The following is a 22,467-nucleotide window of genomic DNA, read 5'->3' on the forward strand; positions in this document are numbered from 1 at the left end:
AAAGCTGGACTGAAAGACAGCACAGAGGCACTAATCATGGCAGCACAAGAACAAGCTCTGAGCACAAGATCCATAGAGGCTGGGGTCTATCACACCAGGCAAGACCCCAGGTGCAGGCTGTGTAAAGATGCCCCAGAGACAATCCAGCACATAACAGCAGGGTGCAAGATGCTAGCAGGCAGGGCATACATGGAGCGCCATAACCAAGTGGCGGCATAGTGTACAGGAACATCTGTGCCGAGTATAACCTGGAAGTCCCGAGGTCAAAATGGGAGACGCCCCCCAAGGGTGATGGAGAATGACCGAGCTAAGATCCTGTGGGACTTCCAGATACAGACGGACAAAATGGTGGTGGCTAACCAACCGGACATAGTGGTGGTAGACAAACAGGAGAAGAGCGGCTGTAGTGATCGATGTAGCGGTTCGAATGACAGCAATATCAGGAAGAAGGAACACGAGAAGCTGGAGAAATACCAAGGGCTCAGAGAAGAGCTCGAGAGGATGTGGAGGGTGAAGGTAACGGTGGTCCCCGTGGTAATCGGAGCACTCGGTGCGGTGACTCCCAAGCTAGGCGAGTGGCTCCAGCAGATCCCGGGAACAACATCGGAGATCTCTGTCCAGAAGAGCGCAGTCCTGGGAACAGCTAAGATACTGCGCAGGACCCTCAAGCTCCCAGGCCTCTGGTAGAGGACCCGAGCTTGAAGGATAAAAACCGCCCGCAGGGGCGAGATGGGTGTTGTTTTATATATATATATATATATATATGAAGAGGGAGAGAGAGAGAGATAGGGAGAGATCTATCTCTCTCTCTCTCTGCCATTTGGCATCGGGGTGAAATCCTTGAGCGCTGTCAGACCCCACACGGTGCATTGGTCCTGGGTTCCTCCTGGTGTATGACAATATCCATTACATTACTGACACCACTCTTCATCAGTGGCGTGGAGGCTGTCCGAGTCTCAGCGAACTTCACTGGGTTCATTCAAACATCTGTGAGGACGTCTGAGGCCTGCGCAGCCTCGTCGGTGCAGGAGACCGAGAAGGTTTTCTGTTTGAGGAGTCCAGCACTCATTCATGCAAAGACAATAATGTCACAGTGGGATATTTGTGCAGTGCGCCCTTAAAGTTATAGTTTGGACTCTTGGTGGTGATCAGTCGATCGTTTCAGAAATGTCCTGAACTATTTTCATTAATTCTGAGGTTTCTTGAGGCTTTTTGTTCAAACATTTCTGGGTTGTTGCCCAAAAATGGCGACAACTGTTTCATTTGTACATATTTTATTATTTCATCTTAAACAAAAACAGCATTGTGTAAAAAGAAAACACATGCGCACAGGTGTCGATTCAAATCAGAACAAAACAAAATGTCAGCTTTAATGAGCTTTAATTTAGAAAAGCAGACACGCCGCCAACTTGCCAAGGTTTATCCACCAGGATAAAAACACACGAGCCAATCACAGAGCAGAAAAAACAAAGTGACCACATGCAAATTCTGCTTCAAAAGTTCTTTTCACTTTAAGATTTTGGTCATTTAGTTTTACTGAGTTTAAACCGTTCTGGTGTTTCTGACCATAAGCTGATGGTTACATGTTTGATGTGTTCAACAACTCGTACCTGCTGGAATTTTCCAGCTTTGGGAGCTAAACACAATAAATGAAGAGACCTTCATTACCCAGGATCAATATGGACCCAGGCTCAGAAAGGAACTTCATTAGTGTATATATATAACACAACTTTGATGTTGCAGCTTAATATCATCTTAGTCACTTCTGTACGTCTGTGTAGCTTTGTAATAAAACAGCTGATTAAATTCCGCCACATGGGGGTGTAGCTCAGTGGCAGAGCATTTGACTGCAGATCAAGAGGTCTCTGGTTCAATTCCAGATGCCCCCTGTGGGGGGCTCAGTGTGCCCTTCAGTCTCTCTGCTGTAGAGATGATTGTTGGTACTTTCATCTATTGTCTCAATATGCAGATCTATGAAATGCTGAAGAGTGTGTGCTGCAGCTTCCCAAAGTGCTGATCATCATTCAGTAAAAGAATTTTCATTATTCTGTAACAACAGCCAAGTAGAATAATGAAGACTGTGATAAACAACATTCATAACACGTTTCCTGTTTCACTGCACAATAACAGACAAGCTGTTTTCATCACACAGCCAGAAACAGCAGGAACATTATTAGAGTTTGTTACAGAGGCTGAGCTGACAGGAGTCACAGTCGATGTCAGACTGAACTGCAACATAATCGACTTTTACAGATTTTAGGAAATGACTTTTGTTACTGTCACTTGAGTTTGGTCTCTGAGTGTTTGGAGGTCACAGCTGAATCGGTGAGCTTCACAGAGCTGTCCGCCTTCAGACTCAACGGTTTCCTGGATATAAGAAACCAGAAGAAGAAGAAGAAAGTCAGGTGACATAATACACTTAAAGCTAAAAAAGGGAAACCTCCAGAGCAGCAACGTGAAACTGCAGTTGCTTTAGTGGCCACCTCTCTGTCACTGAGTCAGTCTCAACTTTACGGCATTTAAAACATGTTTTTAATAACTAGTTTATTTTGATGCTGCTGAGGCTTCACTGACAGGTGGATGCTGACACATGTGGCCAGTCGCCCTGCTACGCCTCCATGGTTGTGCCATTTGGAACAATCTGCTTTTCTTTAATATTTATCAGTGTGATACTCAGATTATGTGTTTCTGTTTGTTATACAGTTTATAGATGCAGTTTGCTGTGAGGAGAAGATAACTCAGCATACCAGCCTCTCATTGCTTCAACACAGCAAAGGCTGTGTTATATATATATATATATATATATATATATATATACAGTCTATGAACTTGACTACTTAAATAGGAGGATGTTGTCTACCTAATATCTAAAATGATGAAGGAATGGAGAGTTTAAATGTTAGTTGTAAATAGGTATATGCTCTAAGGTCCCCACAAACCTGCTGGAGCCGGCTTCCATCCTGGGGAGCGCGTTTTTGTGTTTCAGTGTGGGGCGAGGCACAAAACCCAGATCTCCCGGCCTGTAGCGGGCCAGCTGGAACTGGAAACTCCAATCTAGATCCAGACTTCTTGTTCTACACAGATGATAAAGATGCAGGATTTCTGTTAGTCGTCGATCTGTCAGGGATTTGCAGACCATCTTACCGAGCACTGATTTTACTACCGGGCTGCTGCAGAGTCAGGCGTCTGCAGCTCATCCACTTTGCCGCTGTCAGCAGCAGAGCTGGCAAATCCGTCTCTGCTTAAAAGCACCAGCATCTTCTGCATCAGCTGCTTCCACTGGTCCACCTCTGAGTCCTGCTGCATGTGTTCCTCCTGCAGGTGAAAACAAGACCTTACCTTCTTCACTGGAGCACTGAACCATCGTCATTGACAGAGAAATAAAATGAATTCCGTTTGCTTGCAACAACTTTGTCTTTTACAGATAAATGGTAAATGGCCTGTATTTATACAGCGCTTTAATAGTCCCTAAGGACCCCAAAGCGCTTTACATATCCACTCATCCACACATTCACACACTGGTGATGGCAAGCTACATTGTAGCCACAGCCACCCTGGGGCGCACTGACAGAGGCGATAAATTCCACCTTGTCATAAATCTCCTTTTTTCATTTCTGTATTCTAATAAATAAAGCGTTAATGAGGCGAATACCTGGTGTGTTCTGTGTTAGCTGAAGGTTTCAGACTTTTACTTTGAAATGATGTCGGGTTCACTGAAGCTCACTTTTCTAAAATCGAGCAGTCGGGTCAGAAAGTACGACACCTGTCATTTGCACACGTTCCAGAGTCAGCGCTGTCATCTTACCATCAGTGCTTGTCTGAGAGCAACAGCTGCTTCCTGAATGATGTTCTTCATCCTGCTCCTCCTCCTCCTCTCCTGTTGAAGCTCCGCCTCCAGCCGGTTGACCTGAGCTCTGTTTTTACTGCACTGTTCAGACAGAGAGGCCTGATTCTGCCTGAGAACACAAACAGAGGGGGGTGTAGCTCAGTGGTAGAGCATTTGACTGCAGATCAAGAGGTCTCCGGTTCAATTCTGGATGCCCCCTGTAGAGGCTCGGTGCTGTTTTATCTGCCCCTGCTGACTCTGTAAATCTGTGAGGAGACGACCTGTTCACACTCATAAGATATTTGATTTCTTATCACAGATGATGAAACCACGCAGCAGATCCTGTAGCTGCTGCTTCACACTGTTCCTCAGTTTTCACCTGCCTCCGCCTGCTGTCTGCTGTTGAGCTGCTCTCTCTGTTAAAAGTTACTGTTGCTGTGGTAACCATCATCTTAGGATTCATTTGCACTGTAATTTAAGAGGTCACTTACCATTATACATTTCTGTGTTTGTAGTTTTATAAACTGACTTAGCTGAATCTGTTATCTGCAGGTTGGTTCAATGCAGCGCATCGAGGCCCTGATGACACAGCCTGCTACACACAGGGGGTGTAGCTCAGTGGTAGAGCATTTGACTGCACATCAAGAGGTCTCTGGTTCAAATCCGGATGCTCCCTCAGCAAATTTTATGCCACCCTGAGTTGCCTGCCATCATAGTTCAGAGCAGGAATGGGAATGTGTTTTAGATGTGTCCTTGATCCAACACAGCTCATTTAAATGGCTAAATGACCTCCTCAACACGTCCTGAAGTTCTCCAGAGGCTGGTAATGACCTAATCATGTGATTCAGGTGTGCTGACCCAGGGTGAGATCACAGGAGGCTCTTCAGCTTTTCCTCAAAGTGAAACAATTTCTTCCCTTTAAGGAAAAGATCACTTTCTACTCCATATAATTTATTTTTCAACTTCAAAACAATCCTTACTCTTCTTCACTTCATCCTCATCATCTGCATTTAAGCCACCTTTCTTCTGATTGGTTGCCTCTTTCAAACAGGTTTGTCCTGAACAGTGCATATATGACAGAAATGATAATGATAACAGGCTCACCCTGACACGTTTAAGTAATAATAATAAAGTGAGTACTTGCAGTCAAGCCTCCAAACTGATGCACAACTTTCTGTTTTCTGCCTGAATTTGAGCCTTTAAACTAAAATACACTTTTTTAGTTTTACATGTAAAGAATTATTCATTTTGAATGAACAATTTTCCTGTTGTGTTTCTATGTACAAATAATAATTTATGGAGTTAAATGTACAACATTTCACAGATACTGTTTTGTGTGGCCCTGGTTAACACTTCAGGTCAAGGCTGCTCTTATCTTGCAGCGTCTCTTCTCTGCATGTGTGAAAGAGGGATTTTTTCAGCTCTTGGCTTGGAAACACAGAGGAGCGACTGAGGTGGAAAAACAGGAGGCGAGCACTCCGAGTCACTGATGACAGCTGCTGGGACCGCCGCAAACGTCGCTTTCTTTGTCTCCAGTGATGAACAAGGCTTCATTGTGCAGAGATCTGCGTCTGCCTGAGAAGAATGCGACCTTGCTGATAAGAAAACTACAGCAGAGCAAAGTGAGTAATGAGCATTTAATGTTCATATCAGGCACCTGTTTGAGTACCTGCCTGATCGGCTCCACAAGTGCTTATTTCTTGAGGCAATTTTTTAATGTGTGTGTGTGTGTGTGTGTGTGTGTGTGTGTGTGTGTGTGTGTGTGTGTGTGTGTGTGTGTGTGGAGTCCTGCCTGTGCCCCTCACAGTAACATTTAACTATTAATCACAGTGTTGCTAAATAACAGGATCTGGCTTGCATCAGTCACATGATGACCATTAACCAATGATCACCCTTGACAAGAGCGTGCTGGTCACGAGTCGGGAGGGAGCTCTACAGCACGCAGGAGTATTAGCTTGTTATGTACACGTTGGTCAGTTGTGTTGTGGCAACTGACGCATTGAAACAAATGAGCGTGCTGTGTGTGTAACAGCGCGACAAACATTACCTGTCCTTTTATTAACTGCACAAGTAGCTGCTAACTAACTGTGTGTCATGGGTCTGTGGGTCTGTCCACCGTGGTAGGGAACATATTTAGTTTTAAAGGAAGTTACAGGACTTTTCCTGCCTTTCTGGAGGGCTTATATTTACTATATTTACTAATAACCATATCCACATAATTATGGATTATTATAATTGTGATATTCAAAAAAGAAACACTGTATTTCAAAGAAAATACATTAAGAAACAGATTATATTAGATTTATATTTCAAATATGACAAACATTTTACAGCAGCAACATTATTGTATCTCTACAGTTTAAACATATAATAATCTTTGTGCCTGCACAGAGTGGATAGTCAAACAAATTCAGTCATCATAAATACATTACTTTATATTTATTACTTTATTTTTTAATTCTCATTACTTTATTATTATAACACTAGGAATAAATCATAGGGGAAGGATTCTGGATCAGCACCATGATGCAAACCTGTGGCGTGTGTGTGTGTGTGTGTGTGTGTGTACAGCTTTTGTGTAACAGGCTTACCCTACCACCACCCCTTTCTTTTGCCCTACTAATATTCCAGTTTCAGTTTATTTCCCACAGTTTTTGCCTTATGATTCCAAGCACTGTCACCAATCTTTGGATTTTATTATTATCTCACCTGTTTAATCAGCTACATTCTCGTCTATGGACTTTTTACACTCCACACAGCCCCGCCCCCCAGCACTGTCAGCAGCAACATTGTACCCATCAGGTAAAACACAGGCTACGTTTGCTTTGCACCTGATGACAGTGATATGATGCGATTCCATATTAGATTCTTGATGAATGTGGGTTGTTGTTCTTCAGCCTGGTTCTGTGAGCCCCCTTTTTAACTTTGAGCCCCGCCCCTTCAAACCTTTCTGCATGGCCCAGGTTCAATACAATGGAATGCAAATTTCTGTATTTCTGCTGCAAGTGTAGCAACTCAGCTCAGACAGCACTAATGTAAAATACTAGTTTATGTCTTTGTACTGCAGTAAAACAAAAATGAGTGCACAAATATTTTTCTATTTTTAAATATTAATACATTAATTTTCCAGCAATCATAAGTAAAAAAGGAATAAACTGTAAACTAATGTGGGTGTTTTCGAGGCCTCATCATCATGATCCACCATCAGCTGCTACCACTAACAGGATTCAGTGCTTTTTTGTTTCCTGTCTGTCTCTTTTGTATCTCTGTTGTTATTGATTTATTTGATTACTTATTATTGAATCTCACTGTGGAGTTATTGCTTGCATATAAACGTACCACATATGTGTAATAATTGCACCTGCTGCTTTGCTTTCATTAACGGGAACGTGAACCTGAATGAGACGTGACTCATCTGTACGGACGGCGGAGTGAACTTTGACCTGAGCGCCTCCATCTTGCCCAGGGCTCCTGTGTGTTCGGTCTGAAGCTGCTCGAGCCGCTGCCTGCAGTCCTTCTGCTCCGCCTGGAGCTGCTGGCACTTCTCTGTGAGCTGCTCCACCACCTGATGGAGACAGTTGGATATGGATTTAGAGTGAGTCCCTTGTTTTTCCCGTTAAGATGAAGTCAGTGTTAAAACACGATTAAAGGGACTGGCACTGGGAGCATGCTGTCTAGTGCTGGTCCACTTTTCAGTAACCTTGATTTAACTAAATAAAACGTGGATTATTCGAAGCCACTGTAATCTGAGTGGACAGTGGAGCATAACTGTGGTTATACTGCATTTAAAATATTAAGTTAAAGAAATTAAGAATTCCTTCTCTTACCTTCTTACGGACGCAGCTGGTGCGTGACGTCTCTCTGAGCATTTCTTCCAGGTTTTCCACATCCACGCTGAGCTGACTCTTGCAGCCCCGCAGGGCGGCGTTCTCCTCCATCAGGACCTGCACCTGCTCTGACAGCTGCCCCACGCGAGCTTTCACCTCCGCGTTCTCCTGCAGCGCCAGCCTGGTCGTCTCCGGGACTTTCTGGTCCACCAGGAGCTGCACCTCTGCTGCCATGGCTGCAGCGTGAGACTCCATCTCCCTCTCCAATCTTTGGCAGGACACAAGACAAAGGAGGTGAAGTCAGAGGGTATTAGGTGGATAATTCAGCCTTGTGTGGAGAGACTGATGGTATTTGTGTATTTGCTGTGCAGCAGATCTGGTGTTAACAGCAACGTGGAAGTGAGTGTTCTCATTTATAGCCAGATATTTCTGCCTGCAGTTTCAGAGCTTCAGCTTTTCATTGTTTTCCAAAGGAACACGACTCTCGGTAGGACGAGGATCACATAAAGGAAAAAACATTAGTGTTACAGAGGCTGGATTAATATGTCGTCCTGAAGACAAGCTGAGACTTTTTGCTCCTCTCAGAGTTTATTCGTCGCTCTTTTTACCGAGGTGCTGCGATGACACGGATTTGTTTACAATCTGAACTTAAACTACTTTCTACGAGTGGACTCGACTCGGGTAATGGAAAGAGTCTGTGCTGTGATGTTTTTATGTAATAAAGTGGATTCCACCTCCTCTTTTCCAGCAGCGCTTTCATCTCCAGGCTGTGAATGTCATCTTTGTGCTCTTCCTTCTGACTCGCCAGCTGCTTCTCCAGACACTCTAAGCTGGACATCATCTCCTCCTTTTGCTCCTGAAACGCCTCCAAGCTTGCAAGCCTCTCCGCTAGAGGAGAGAAGAGGAGAGTTTAAATCATTCCCTGAAGCCAGTCTTTGCTGAAATAAACCTACTGAAAGTTTAATGGTTCCTGCTGGAAACACTTGCATCCAAAAGAAATCTGGGCTGGATTTTCAAGGAATACTATAAAGCTCAGCTCCTTTCAACATCTTTGGCAGGGAGAGGCCGATACTTCATCGAGGCCTCTTCCAGCAAATCACTGTCTGTTCTTTTCAGCCTTTCCAAAAGTAAAACCTTTTTTATTTTTAGAATTATTATTTACTATATTTGAGACAAAACAAAAAGGCTTTAATTGGAAGGAAAACTTTTAACATCTGCAAATACAAAATAAGTATGAATACTGATTAGCAGCTAGAAAATAAAATCAAATAAGAAAATTCTTGAGGCAGACACTTCATGGTATGATACAACATTAAACTAATGTAATGTTTAAGAACAGGCTTCAGAAAGTTAAATGGAAAATGTATATTCTCCTGAAATGCAAAGACATATTTAATTTATTGTCAAACTATCACCAGATTCCAAATAATGTAATCATTAAGATTCCCCCACAGTGCTTTATTAATGCTACAAAGACAGGGACACACACCGCCCTCATAAATATGAACAAATACTTTGGAGTAAAATCCATCTGAAATGTATAAAATCAAAGGTTTATTTATTCAAATATTTAATTATTGAGGAAAATATGCTCGGTATAAACTGAACTCATACCAGTCATTTCACCAGATTCCATTAAAATTAGTTACACATAAAACTGGCATGTAATCAGATTACTTAAAGTCAATGTTTTGGGCATAAAGGTGTTTTTGAGCGTGCCTGCTCTTCACGCCTCGGCTTCATTCACTGAGGTGTAGCTTCCACAGTGTGGTTGTTGCAGCAGTGATTGGTGCTGCAGAGGTTCCCAATCAGCTCAGGACTTTGTTTTTATAGCTGATGCTTCACTTCAGCTACGATATGTTTGCATTACTGAAGCTTGTTTCTGCTGTTCACACACACATTTCCTCAGAGATTCATCTTTATGTAAAAATGTTTTATAGTTTCATTTTTGTGCAGCTCCACACTGGATAAATCAGACTTTCAGCTTTAATTCAAGTGGTTTAAACAAAAGTATTAACTGTTTAGGAATTACAGTCATTTTATACAAATTGCCTGAGACTTGTAAGTAATTAGGGAAAAAATAATAATTTTAAATATAAGGGCTTCTCGGATGAAAACAGTTTGCAGTGAAAGTCTGCCTGAAGTCGAGATCCCATTTGTGCTTTACTGCTTTACTACTGGCATATATGAGCTACTGTGTAGAGGTCTGGGAAACACATCCAAAAGTAACACACAAACAATAACAATAATACAGAAAAGGGCTATTAGATTAATAAATAATGCAGGGTACAGGGACCATACAAATGCACTATTTATCAAAATGCAAGCTATTAAATTCCAAGACTTAGTGACGTTTAAAACAGCGCAAATAATATATAAAGTAAGAAATAAAATGCTTCCAAAAGAAATCAGCAAATTGTTTATAGAAAGAGAAGGTGGGTATAGCTTAAGAGGGAAATGGAATTTAAAAATACAAAGTGTTAGACATACTTTAAAAAGTATGTCTAACACTATAGCAGGAGTTAAACTATGGATCAGTCTATCAGAAGAAATAAAAGAAAGTAACAACATAAAGATGTTTAAAATAAAATATAAAAAACAAATTTTAAGCAAATATAAGAATAAAGAAAACGGGATTAACCCTGGACGGTAATGTTGTTGGTAACAGTGTTTTAGTTCATTTGTTTCATAATTTGTGAATCTGCAAATTAATCCTTCTGTCTGTATTTATATGAAAGTATAAATAAATATGGTGGGACTTGTTTATTTCTTGTTTTGTTTATTTTTATTTCTTTCTTATTATTGTTTTTTGTTTGTTTGTTTTGTTTTGCTTTACGTTTGCTTCATATGTTGTTTGTTTAATTTAAGACTAAAAGAAAATTAAATGAATGAGAGGTAAAACTCGAGGGGGTAGGGACTAATAAGTGTATACTTCTGCCTACTCCATATTAAACAAAAGAATGGAGTGATATTTTGTAATGATTGTGAAAGCACATGTTTGAAATAAAAATGAACTGAACTGAAAAGGGAGGAAGATCCAGAAATTCCATCTTTTATTTAAAAAAAAATCATTATTATTTTAAAACTCTAATCCCTACCATCAGCCTTGATGTTTACGTGGATACCCTGTGGGAAACTCTAATGGGCTACATGCTAAGAGCTGAACTTTTACCAAGTGCTGCGTTTTCTTTGATAAGTTCATCGATGCGGTTCTGAAGCTCCTGCCTCTCCCGGCTGTGCCGCAGCTGCAGGGCGTCTCTTTCCTGATCTGAAACCTGCAGCTGGTTCTGCAGCCGCTGCGACAGCTCGCCCGCCTCGTCCTCCTTCTCCAACAGGGAACGCTTCAGGTACGCAACCGTGTCTTTGTTCTCCTGCTCCAGTGTGCTGCACTGAGTCAGCAAGGCTTTCCTCTGTCTCACAAGGTCATCACATTTCAGCTGATATCTGAGGGGTTAAGGATGACAGCTTCAACAATTTATAAACTGGATCTGGCCTTTTCTGGATTTGAAGCAGCTCTACAGCTCGAGCAGAGCATGCACTGTCTGAGGAGTGACCTCAAGCTAACACAGACCCATGGATGCCTGAAACAAATAAATATGTAAAGGTCTTGAGGCCTGTAGAAACCACAGTTTTGCAGGTATGAGAGTGTTATTTTATTCCCAGCTTCTCATATACAAAATACAGAATATCTTTAAAACAGGCCAAATCTGGTGAATGTTTTGACAGATATTAAAGCTGGAAAACTCTAAAAAGTATTCCCAGTGTGACATGTACCAAATCCAAATGAACTTTTTTAGAAAAAGCAAGTTTCCAATACTTGAAAAACAAAAAGACACCTTCAACACTTGATTTGTTTTCTTTTGAGAAAATGATGACCGTAAGCACCTAAAATTACTGACACAAGATGATCAACTTGCCTGAAATACTTTAATGTTTTTTTGATCCTTGGTTAGTTTCAAAGTCACCACACAGCAGTATGAGAAACATAAGTCTCACACTACAATTTACTTACAAGTGTCTCCCTTTAGCATTTTTCTCATGCAGGATAAATACTGATTTATGGTTTGGACGTGTGCAGAGCAGGGTTGGTAGATACACTGGACACAGGATGGTAAAGAAGGAGCTGCAAGGAGGAGGAAAACAGGAAGACTATGGAGAGCTAGTGTGGGAGAGGAGGATGTTAGAGACGATGCTCTGCTGTGATGACACTTAGAAAGAGAAGAAACTTGTGATTATGTTGGATAGAAAAAAATGAAAATAGCCACTTTCATAGGTAAATCCTAGTACGTGGCATGTGAAAGAAGCATGTAGTAAATGTTTCGTTGTATTTTGTTAATGGGGTGTTTAAAGTGTGTTTAACACCTTTACAAAGGCCGCAATAGTGATCATTCCTCATGAAGGAACCACGGGATCATTGCGATCTGAGCACACCAAAGAATGAAGCGTCTCACTGTAGCTTGTAAAATCAGGTCATTTCAATGAAGCTAAGCTAATGCAACATTAGATCGAGTTAGCAAATATACAAAACATACTTAACATATGATTACAAAGCGCTTTTTACTGCACACACAATCACTCTAAACATTACGGTAGACTTAAACGGCTCACCGCTCCAGCTCGTCGGTTAAATACGCTATCTGTGTCAGGTAGAGGTCCTTCTCTTTGTCGCCAGACTCGCTTTTCTCTGCAGGAAACTCGGAGTTTTCCTTTTTCGGTGTCTTCTTGTTTCCATCTCGTTTGTCGCTGCTTTTTCTCTCCGTCTTTCTGGGCATTGTGTCTCACAGAAAGTTAGCTAAAAGTTTCCGCCGATAGCCGGTGCCCGGCACGAGAAACTAAACGGCACCGTTGCTAGGCAATGCGGCCTTCAGTGACTTCTCGGAAACGGTGACTTCTTCTTAAAAACTCTTTAACCTGATTCGTGATTATGAATTGACAGAGATTTAAACTTTCTTGATAACAAGTTAATACATACCATGCTGGAATAAAAGCCTTTCATGCCTTTTAAATGTGGCAGAGCTAATATATCTTTCTATTCTGTTTAATATGCCATCATTTTCCCTTAAAATTCAGGTAATGTGCAATCACAAATAGAACTAAATGCATAGAAAATAAGAATGAAAAGAAAATAATTAAAAAGATACTGGCGCATAGAGAGTACAAAAGAAATTGTAGACTGAGTTCATGGTTGTAGCTAAAAGGTATCAACGGGGGAAATATCAGTACAATACATAATAACAGTGAAGCAGCATTTGAACTACACACGGAAAGCTTCAGAAACATTTCAGAGACTAAAGTGTCGAAAATGAAAGAAACTCTTTATATGCTTTCACTTTTAGTAGCACAAATTGCTTTTGACATCTCTGTGTCCACCCAGGTAAATTAAATATATTAAAACAAGGTTATTTGCATGACCATTTCATCATTTCATTTCACTGCTTCATCAATGCAAACAAACCTGTATTAGGACACAGACCATTGCAAAAAGAAGGTCTGAGACCTAACTACAGGTTTTCAAAGCCAACTTCATACCTACTTCTTGTTGCATCGTATACTCAGTTTAAAGCATAAATCATTGTGGGGGCTGGATTACATAGTTAACTTTTATTGGGTGTATTTACTGTTCATTTTACACTGATGATGATTTCAAAATAAGTGTCTCTCTCTGAGCTGCTAAGAGGCAGCATTTATTCATATTTATGATAAAGCGGTGGATGTTAGGCACATACGTTTTCCATGTTGGTCTGCTGTGTTTTACAGGCCTGCTTGGACTGGATTCACACTAATGGAGATGTTACCTGCATTAAACTGCAGACTTTATTACTGCATTATAATCTGTCATTATAACCTTTAGAGGCAATTAAACTCAGTGTTGCAGCCTTGCTTTCAGTTACTTTAGGACCTGAGCCAGTGAAGTGTAGCAGCTATTTATTTTGACTCAGTGATTCGGGGCTGCTTTTTAATTGGCAACTTTGTTTTATCCCCCCTCCGTTTGGCTGTAAGGATTTTAATTGGCTGCCTCTGAACTTCACCTCACTCCCTGTCTATAAATCCACCGAGCTGACTGACGGTGCGGAGGTCAGCTCAGTTTCAGCTCAGTCAAGCTGAGCAATTAATTAATTCACCAGCAGCCAAGGTGGGAAAAACACTGCAATAAATATGTTTCAGTGGGAAGATACTATAAAGAATATTACACTAATAGTAATGGTTATTTTAATTTGACAGGCAGAACAATTTCCTGTATTTAAATTGGGGGATAATTAGCACGAACCGTAGTTAAGTTAAATCTTTAGATTATAATACAGAGTCATGGCATTGAGAGAATCCTGAATTTAAATCTATTAAAATCTTCTGATTTCAGAGTTATAAGGACGCAGTAGTTCTCTATATTTAAAAAATCAATCTAATCGTACAAACTCACAGGAGTCCCTTTGTGTTGATGCATGCTCAGTCATCCAGGTAAAAATATGAACAATAGAAATATGTTCTATTGTTCATCTGGACGTAGTTTCCTGCTGAAAACAGCTCAGTCTGAAGATTTATGAAGATTTACCAGTAAATTATGAACACTATACACACACACACACACACACACACACACACACACACACACACACACACACACACACACACACATATCTATATCTATATAGATAGATAGATAGAAAAACTGTGTAAAATATGATGTAATAGGCATTAAAGGGTTCATTTATTTTTGGAAAAAACCCAATATAAAGCTTTTTTTTTATTTGATTAACAAATTAAATTGTTAATCTTTTATATTCTGCTACCTACTTGGCTCACCTGTTGGTCCTTCAGATTGTAAAGGCGGCACAGATTGAGTTAGAGTCCAAAGAGTATGCTTTCGTCTGTTTTTCACTCTGCAAAGCCATCAGGTCTGAGCCTCTGGGGACACTTTTCTGGTCCCTGGACCTCATAAGAAGAATTGTACTGAATTTTAAATTGTGTTTTTGAGTCAATATTTTTAACTCGTGACTGGAGAGAGAAAAACGGGAGGCCTGCAGAATGATGCTTCTGTACTTCCAGCTCTCTCCCCCGCATTGTTTCCTCCCACTGGATCCCAGGCCTTCAGGAAAAAAGCCAAAAAGCAGGGTGTGGAGGGACAGTGACCTTACAGCCTCCAGCCGGGCACCAGTGCATATCTTATCAGCCCCTACTGGCTCAAACAGCAGCAGAACTCTCCGTGTGCACACGTCTTCTCTGGGCAGGTCCAACAGTTATCAGCACTCCTTATTGCCAGGACCCATGAGCCAGGACAAACAGAGTAAGCAGGTACCGGATTGCAGCGGACCGATGTCCCCGACCAAAGCCCAGAAATCCCCCAGGATGCCCAAGTGCTCTCGCTGTAGAAATCACGGATACGTGTCTCCACTGAAGGGACACAAGCGCTTTTGCAACTGGAGGGACTGCCAGTGTCCCAAATGCAAATTGATCGCGGAGAGGCAGAGAGTCATGGCGGCCCAGGTAACTCAGTTTAGGCGCCCGTTAGCGCGGCTAGCTGCAGCCGAGAGCAAAACTGCTTTTTAACACCAAGCCAAACGTTTTGTGACCCCACACAGCCGCACAGGCTGTTTGGGACTTACTATTTATGTCTGTGGACTTTTAAGCCCTGTTTGCTGCGGGTGAGTCTGTTCATTAGTAATAACCACCCAGAAAGCAGCTAGCCAAGTTCGTCCCGAGCTAACAGTTAGCTGCTTCACGGAGCTAACGTGTGCAGGTAAAATGTGCCGGCAGCTGCTCACATTTATAACAGATACTTACAAAAAGCAAAATTCATTCATTTGTAACTTTGTAATTTGAAGTGACAATTTAAGAGTTTGTAAAATAACATTTTAAATGAATTAAGTTACTAAAAATAACCAAATCTTTTTTCTTTTAAAGAATCTTTTTGTTCATTCTTCCAGTATTTCCTCCACATTGATATCTACTGTTTTTTCTTTGAGCTTCTTTAAATCCATGTGTTGTTGATTCTGCTCTCACTTTTAATGATTTATCCTGTAAAGGACGCATTAATAACTGAAGTTTATTGTCTTTTTTTAAATAGACTGTATTTAATCCTATTGAAAACTTTTTTAGCAGGAAAGTCAGCAAAATGTAGAAAACAATACCTTTAAAAGTCAGTATTGTTGGATAATTTCCTCATTTTCTAAAGAACAGATGAATAATTTGGTCTGGCGTGGTCCGGTGTGTGAAAACTGATTTGGAAAGCTGTTTTAAAAAGTTATTTGGAATTTCTGCTTGAAAGGGACTCTTACAGTGAACTGATACTAACAAAACGAGCAGATAAAGAATTAAAATGTGTTTTTAACTGGGTAAAACATTATGTTTTACCTTTGACCCTGAGATACATCGATGCACAGAGCTGTCAGTTTACAGAAAGCTGAGCCGATCACCTGATTGATTACACCAATCATCATAAACAACAAAGAGCTGCTGGTTTCATCTCGCTCAGCAGCCAGGAGCGTGTTTTAAAAATCATCTTGTTTTATGGTGATATCAACAGTTTATCTGCACACAAACAATCTTATTATTGTCTAATCAGGTGTAATTACAATTTTCAGACGAGCCTCTGTTTAAATCTGTTCTGGGAAGTCAGCAGATAAGGGCAATGTTTGTTTCATGCTCGAGGTTCCTTATCAAACCTCTCCTCCCTTCCAGGTTGCTCTGAGGAGGCAGCAGGCCCAAGAAGAAGAGCTTGGGATTTGTAGTCCTGTGTCTCTGTCCGGTTCCGAGATGATGGTCAAGAATGAAGTTGGAGCAGACTGCCTGTTCTCTGTGGAGGGACGGTCCCCGACACCTACCAGCCACCCCACCTCTGCTGTCACAGGTAACATCGTGTTGCTTCATATTAAACGGCTGCATCGACCTCATCAGACCTGATGTCAAGTTTTGTTGTGTTATGAATCTTATTAGAAACACTTAAAAATGTAAAGTCGAGATCTACACAGTGTTTTTAGTTATTAAACAAAAAAAATGCTATTAAGGTGTCAAAAGTGTCTGAAAAAATTCCAGTTAATTCTCTCAAAGACACCTTTTTCACCTGTGAGGTCTGGACACAGGTCGGTGTTACTGTCTGCACTTCAGCTGCAAGTCACTTTGTTCATGTGTTGGTCTGAGTAGCATCCACCTGCCTGCACTCCCTCCTTCTCTGTTGTGTGTAAACTAGTTACTCCTCACTGAATTAATGTTATTGCTTTTTTAAAATGTTAATTGATGTTATTGCTAATCCAAGGCTGAACAACATCCTGTGGACTGAACACGTTTCTAGACGAGAACAAGAGACTCTGTGTGATAACAAAGGACAGTAGAAAATGTGTCCTTGAGTTTTTCTTGCAGGTTGTGTGGAAGCTGACACAGAAAGGCGTGTTTCGCTGATAGCGCTTTTTAGAATGTGATTTTGGGTCAAGGCTGCTCTTATCTTGCACTTTGTATGTCTGTATGTGTGTTCCTTGTTTTTGAGGGGGGGGGGGTAGAGATGAATGATTGAGGTATAAAAAGGAGTGGAGCACTGTGTGGAGCTGCTGATGGCAGGAGTTGGGACAGTAAATGTCATCATGTTTGGCTCCAGTGGTGCACAGTGTCTTCCCTGTGTAAAGATCAGGGTCTGCCTGAGAAGAATCTGTCCTTGCTGATAAGAAACGTACAACAGATGGTGAGTAATGATGACTTAATGGTCATCTTCATCCTGAAAAATGACAATTTTACGTTTGACACCAAGTACAGCTGTCACCTGAAGATGGAGCTGTTGGCAGTATTTTGAGCTGCGTTTGGGCAGCTTGTTTCAAAACGAACTCTTTCTCTCCTTTAATGATCTGACCAAGTGTAACTTAAAAACTGAGAGAAGTTAATTGTTACATTTTAGCATCAGTAAAATGTCAGACTGGCTTAACGTGACTTGTTTCCTTGTTAAAATTGCAACAAAACACAAACACGAGTGTTTGAAAACATCCTGAACATCATATTTTAAATTACCTGACAGTGCTGAAGCAACTAGCCACAGACTTTACTCTTCATCCTCTGTGTCTCATCATTTTTCTCTCATTGTTTTGTTTTTGTGTCCAGGGACCCGCTCGGCATCGTCCCCCAGCCCATCTGCCGCTGCCAGGGCTCATACCGAGGGACCGTCTGACCTCCTGCTGGAAACCCCCTATTACAATTTCTACCAGCCTTCGCGCTACCCCACCTACTATGGAAACCTTTACAACTACTCGCAGTACCAGGTGACCCACAGCAGCCGCTCTGCTTATTGTCTGCAACAGTCAGTGTGATCAGGAGCTAATGGAGGCGTTAGCGTTGGTCCTGCTTGTTGGATACGTTGATTTGACAGGAATTTTAAACAGCTGGGCGAGCTCGCCCGGAAAAATCTGTCCGTGTGTGTCAAACTACAATTCATAATCTTATTACTTTAACCCGGTTACATCAAACCTGACCCGCTACAGGGGATTAACTGTTGTGGCTTCAAATATAAAAGAAACGCTTTTGTGTTGGAATGTTTTTCATGTTTAGAAACAGGTCTGCACATAGTTTATTGTTCTCGCAGCAGCAAAGCCTCTAAAGCAGCATGTCAGCCTTTATGAAGCCTGAAGAAATTCATGCCACAGAATCAGGGGGTAAGCGGCTTTACGGCACTTCAGTCGGGAAAGGCTTCGCTTTCACGCCAACTTATCACGAGAGTGTCGTGTTTCTCTCAGACGATCACTGGTGTTAAACCAGTGTTAAACTGGTGTTAAATGATCCTCATTTTAAATGAGAAGCGTTTTGTTAGATTGGATTCCGACTGATTTGTTATATATGTAGACAGTCACAGCCCAAAAATGCTTGTAGCTCACAGTTTTGATTATGTTAAACTGATATTTTAATGTCTAAATTCCAGCCTCTTGTTGGGTTTGTGGCTATAAAGATATCTCACAGATCTGTTTCACTAAGTCAGTGTGCAGGCTACACTGCTTTTATTTGCCAGTTACTTTAGACTACATAAACAGAAAAGCCTAAATCCGAAGCCTTCGTGTGAAGTTGCTTTGCATTTAATCCTCTGGGGTGTCTTCACTCTGTCAGTAGGTCTGCAGCTTCTCAGTCCTCCAGGTCATGGCAGTTTTAAGTGCTTGAATTGAGAACAGCTGGAATATTTGGATCATTAGGATGTTTCACCCGTCATCCGAGAGGCATCTTCAGTGCACACAACTCAGGTAGTTTTTCCCCAATGCAGAGCCCAGAAGGTTGATTCTGTTCATCTGGATGTTTTCAGTGGGAGAAACGTTTCATCATCATCCAGGTGACTTCTTCAGTCTCAGCTGACTGCAGGTTTCCCCAACCTTATAAACAGTACATTTGAACAATAACTGAAACCAGCCCACTGAAGGAACAATGGGCAATTTATTGATCATTAATATGCAAATTATCATGAACATTGATCAACAACCACTGATCAAGTCAGCTCAGACTGAAGAAGTCATTTGGATGATGATGAAAAAGCTACATCCAGATGAACAGAATCAACCTTTTGGGATTTGCTTACCTGGATGTTTGAGCGCGAGCATCAAGACACCGTAGTGCAGAGGTGTCAGACATAAGGCCCGGGGACCAGAATCAGGCCACCAAAGACTCCAGTCTGACCCAATGGATGTTTTACAGCGCTTCTTATTAATAAAGACCTCCCCCATGATCATTTCTACTACACCACAGTAACTCGGTTAAACATACATTTACATGACAGAAAAGTTCAGTTTTTTCAATGTTTAATATGAAAATTTGTCTTTTTCATAGTGGATTCACAAGAATGTATTTCTTACAGTTTAAGCCCAAAGAGTCGTGTTGATTATACCATCATGTATCTGAGATGAGCTAAAGTTGAACTTTTTCACATTGAGGTTTCTGAGGGTGTAGTTAGACGTCTTTACACTGACAGAACGCAGAGTTTCACTGGTCCCGCCCTCTGCAGCTCAGAGTGGACCTACCATATAAAATGAGTTTGATGTCCTTGCCTTAGTGGTCACTTTATAGTACAGTTACAGTTACAGTCCTGCAAACCCAGAGGATAAAGATGCGTCCAGTTTCTGACTCCAGGTCCGCTGCCTCGCTCTTACTGCGCTCAAGTACAGACCTCTGTTTAAATCACTGAAATGAATTTGGGGCTGATTATTCTGGATGTTTACTGCTCGGTCAAAAGTGATGAAAATGAATCCAGTGTTAAATCATCTTTAAGGATATTTTAGTGAACTAAAGGTGTCTAACAACAAAAACTATCTGTGAAAAAATAAAAATCAACTCTAGACTTTTAATGGCTGTGAGTTAACTGCCTTCACAAAGTGTTTGTATTCAGAAAACTGCTCTGAACTTATATATAGAATAGAATAGAATAGAATAGAATAGAATAATCCTTTAATTGACCCACAGGGGGAAATTTGGTTGTAACAGCAGCAAAAAAACACATATATAAACAGAAGAGGACACAGGACAGAGAACAGAAACACACAAAATTTTTACATATTTACATCATGGACAATAGTTACCAAAACAGTACTGTACAGTTATTAAAATTAAAGTACAGGTAAGTAGTAAACCCAGGATGTAGTGTGCAAACAGAGCAGGATATGAAAGAAGTTTAAATAGTTAAGAATATTTAGAATAATTAGAAAAGTACAGATTGTGTATCGTACCTGTGCATTAAAAAGTAGACGTGTAACTTCCAATAAGTTAGTGTATATAAACTCAGGAAGGTGATGTGCAGTTATAACAGTAATAGTTGTTCGGTTGATTAGTGGAAATTTAGCCTCTGACTGCACGACTGAAAACACTGAAACTAACACTGAAACTAACAAAGCTGAACCCAAAACTCTTAACAAGGAAACCAAAACAAGCAAACCTGCTGTGGAAAGTGAAGAAAAGTGAACAGATTTCAGAACAAATTAGAAATAAAAACTTTGATGTTGCTGTATGTCTGCTTATTGTAATCACATTACATTTCCTCAGTCGTCTGCAGGATGGGAAAACGGCCCCAACTGATTTTTAACAGAAGCAGCCTGATAAACGATGTCTGTCAGAACAGTTTAAAGGACTAAGTGTGGGGCAGTGTTCATGTATGAGACCGATGAGTAACTTGAATGTGTCCTGACGGAGAAGGTTTGACGTCTGTGTTAAGAAAATGTAACCGAGCTCTGTCAGTGATGCAGATGCATCAGTGTGTCCTGTGCTCATATAACCATATACGTGGTTATACCCAGGTCACAGTCACAGTTTAACTGAAAAAAGTCAGCGCTGATGGTAAAAGAGAGAGCAGGGGAAACAGCAGCACACACACACACACACACACACACACACACACACACACACACAGTAAGCTTATGCATGGAGCAGATTAGATCTATAACTCTCCTGCGTTTGTGTTTTTATGAAGAACATTTGTACCCCCCTCTCTCATCCCCCTCCTTCTCTCTCAGTTGCCCCAGTAGCAACGTCTACTTTTGGGGTCACTGCCTCCGCGATCCTGCCCGCGCACAGCAGAGCCTGAATTGCAAAGGTTAATGGTATTGTCTGTCGGCAGAGGAACACACTGCTATGCCTCAGCGCCCGAGGGAGAAAGCCAGCACATTAATGCTAATCAGTTAGCGCTCTTTAGCATAATTTGGCCATCCGCTTTTGTGATTTATGATATTTTCAGTGAAGTTGTCAGGCTGAGAGGGCTACGTGCTGTGGTTATTCAATATCAGAGGCAGATTTTTTGTATTTGTGCGAGGAGCTGATTTAATGAAGATGCGTTTTAGAGCAGCAAACACTCAATAAATAATAGTCTATAAGTAGAAAGGTGGGATGAAATAGTTCATTACCTGATTTTAACATTTGGTTAAAAGAAAAAAGAAGCAAACTCTTGTGTGTCTCCTGTCTCCTTTACCTGTCCTAAACCTCCAGTTTAGTGGGCTGCATTCCAATTTTAGTATCCCAAACTGAAGCAAGTCCTTGAGTTGCTCACTTTAGATTTTGTCTCCATATGTGATGCAAAGCAGTTATCGCTGTCCTGTTTCTGCACGATGCAGAGAGCACGTCTGAGTTTATGCAAGCCCAACAGTCTTTAACTTTTCATTCGTTGGGTTCTTCTGAAGGTGTCCCTTTATAAATACAACATCTCATTGTGAGTGCATAAATGACACTATGCACATCTATAAATCTGTTGATGCTGACAGAGGCGATGGCAAAGGCGAATCACCAGCATGGTTTCATTAATTGTGGATGGATCTACTGTGAAATCGTCAGAGCTAAGAAATGGTTTTATTCACTGTGAGGCAGGAAACTCCTGACAAAGTGTGTAACAGGAGAAACATCTGTACAGTTCATTTGTTGTTGTAGTTGTGGGCTCACGGTGGGAATAATCTTGGTGGGTCATATACATTTTTTAATTTAAACACTGGTTTTCAGCCATACATCCATATTCTGCGGCTGATCTCAGAGGCAGCAGTCTAAGCAGGGACCTCCTCTAGCTTTGAGGTGTTACCAAGCCGGCTGAGAAACATAATCTGACCAGTGTGCCCGAGGTCTTCCTGTGGTCTCCTACTGGTTGGACTATAATTCCTACGATGCCCAAACCACATCATCTGGTTTCCTTTAATATAGAAGAGTAGCAGCTTTACTCTGAGTCCCTCTCAGCGACTGCTATATGGAGCAGGGCTCTCAAACTTAAATGAGGTGGGCCCCTGCTGGCACTGTCGTCTCATTGGAGGGTCACTGTAGTGTTCAAGTAGTACAAAATAAACAAAGAAACAAACAACCACAAATGTTTGTTTTTTAATATTTCAAATATTGTGT

The 22,467-nt window shown here is 41.2% G+C and overlaps 2 protein-coding genes and 3 non-coding genes across 7 annotated transcripts in view; 4 read left to right on the top strand and 1 right to left on the bottom strand.

Annotated features, from left to right (window-relative positions):
• Positions 1 to 1,363: 1,363 nt before the first annotated feature.
• On the bottom strand, positions 1,364 to 12,505 carry LOC116333373 (cilia- and flagella-associated protein 157-like). 2 transcript variants are annotated; one of them, XM_031756599.2, is made up of 9 exons: positions 12,262 to 12,505; positions 10,826 to 11,097; positions 8,388 to 8,541; positions 7,654 to 7,921; positions 7,270 to 7,391; positions 3,806 to 3,956; positions 3,164 to 3,315; positions 2,940 to 3,074; positions 1,364 to 2,367 (listed from the first exon to the last, which is right to left on the bottom strand). In XM_031756599.2, exons 1-9 carry the CDS (start codon positions 12,423 to 12,425, stop codon positions 2,280 to 2,282), a joined length of 1,506 nt encoding a protein of 501 aa, XP_031612459.1. In that variant the 5' UTR covers positions 12,426 to 12,505; the 3' UTR covers positions 1,364 to 2,279. The 2 variants fall into 2 exon arrangements, with proteins under 2 accessions (XP_031612459.1, XP_039477213.1); XM_039621279.1 differs by having other exon boundaries at positions 7,222 to 7,391.
• trnac-gca lies at positions 1,818 to 1,889 on the top strand. The gene has a single exon. It is a non-coding gene; the product is annotated as a tRNA-Cys (tRNA).
• trnac-gca lies at positions 3,975 to 4,046 on the top strand. The gene has a single exon. It is a non-coding gene; the product is annotated as a tRNA-Cys (tRNA).
• Positions 4,431 to 4,502, top strand: trnac-gca. Its single transcript has one exon. It is a non-coding gene; the product is annotated as a tRNA-Cys (tRNA).
• A 2,209-nt stretch (positions 12,506 to 14,714) lies between the features above and the next one.
• dmrt1 (doublesex and mab-3 related transcription factor 1) overlaps positions 14,715 to 22,467 on the top strand; it is a 33,055-nt gene continuing 25,302 nt past the window's right edge. The window contains exons 1-3 of one of the 2 annotated variants that reach the window (XM_031756580.2): positions 14,715 to 15,135; positions 16,330 to 16,498; positions 17,734 to 17,891. In XM_031756580.2, the coding sequence (XP_031612440.1) occupies positions 14,917 to 15,135; positions 16,330 to 16,498; positions 17,734 to 17,891 (546 nt within the window). In that variant the 5' untranslated portion in view covers positions 14,715 to 14,916. The remainder of the gene's footprint in view (positions 15,136 to 16,329; positions 16,499 to 17,733; positions 17,892 to 22,467) is intronic. The other variant, XM_031756579.2, reaches the window with a different exon arrangement.

This window comes from Oreochromis aureus, linkage group 12 (assembly GCF_013358895.1).
Source record: "Oreochromis aureus strain Israel breed Guangdong linkage group 12, ZZ_aureus, whole genome shotgun sequence".
In the NCBI taxonomy this organism is placed as follows: Eukaryota; Metazoa; Chordata; class Actinopteri; order Cichliformes; family Cichlidae; genus Oreochromis; species Oreochromis aureus.

Excerpts from the sequence above, each read along its gene's own strand:
- LOC116333373 (XM_039621279.1), bottom strand. The coding sequence starts at position 12,425 with ATGCCCAGAAAGACGGAGAGAAAAAGCAGCGACAAACGAGATGGAAAC. Across the intron at positions 7,922-8,387 it reads GCGCTGCTGGAAAAGAGGAG|ATTGGAGAGGGAGATGGAGT; the intron begins GTGGAATCCACT and ends GTCCTGCCAAAG. Across the intron at positions 7,392-7,653 it reads CCAGCTGCGTCCGTAAGAAG|GTGGTGGAGCAGCTCACAGA; the intron begins GTAAGAGAAGGA and ends TGTCTCCATCAG.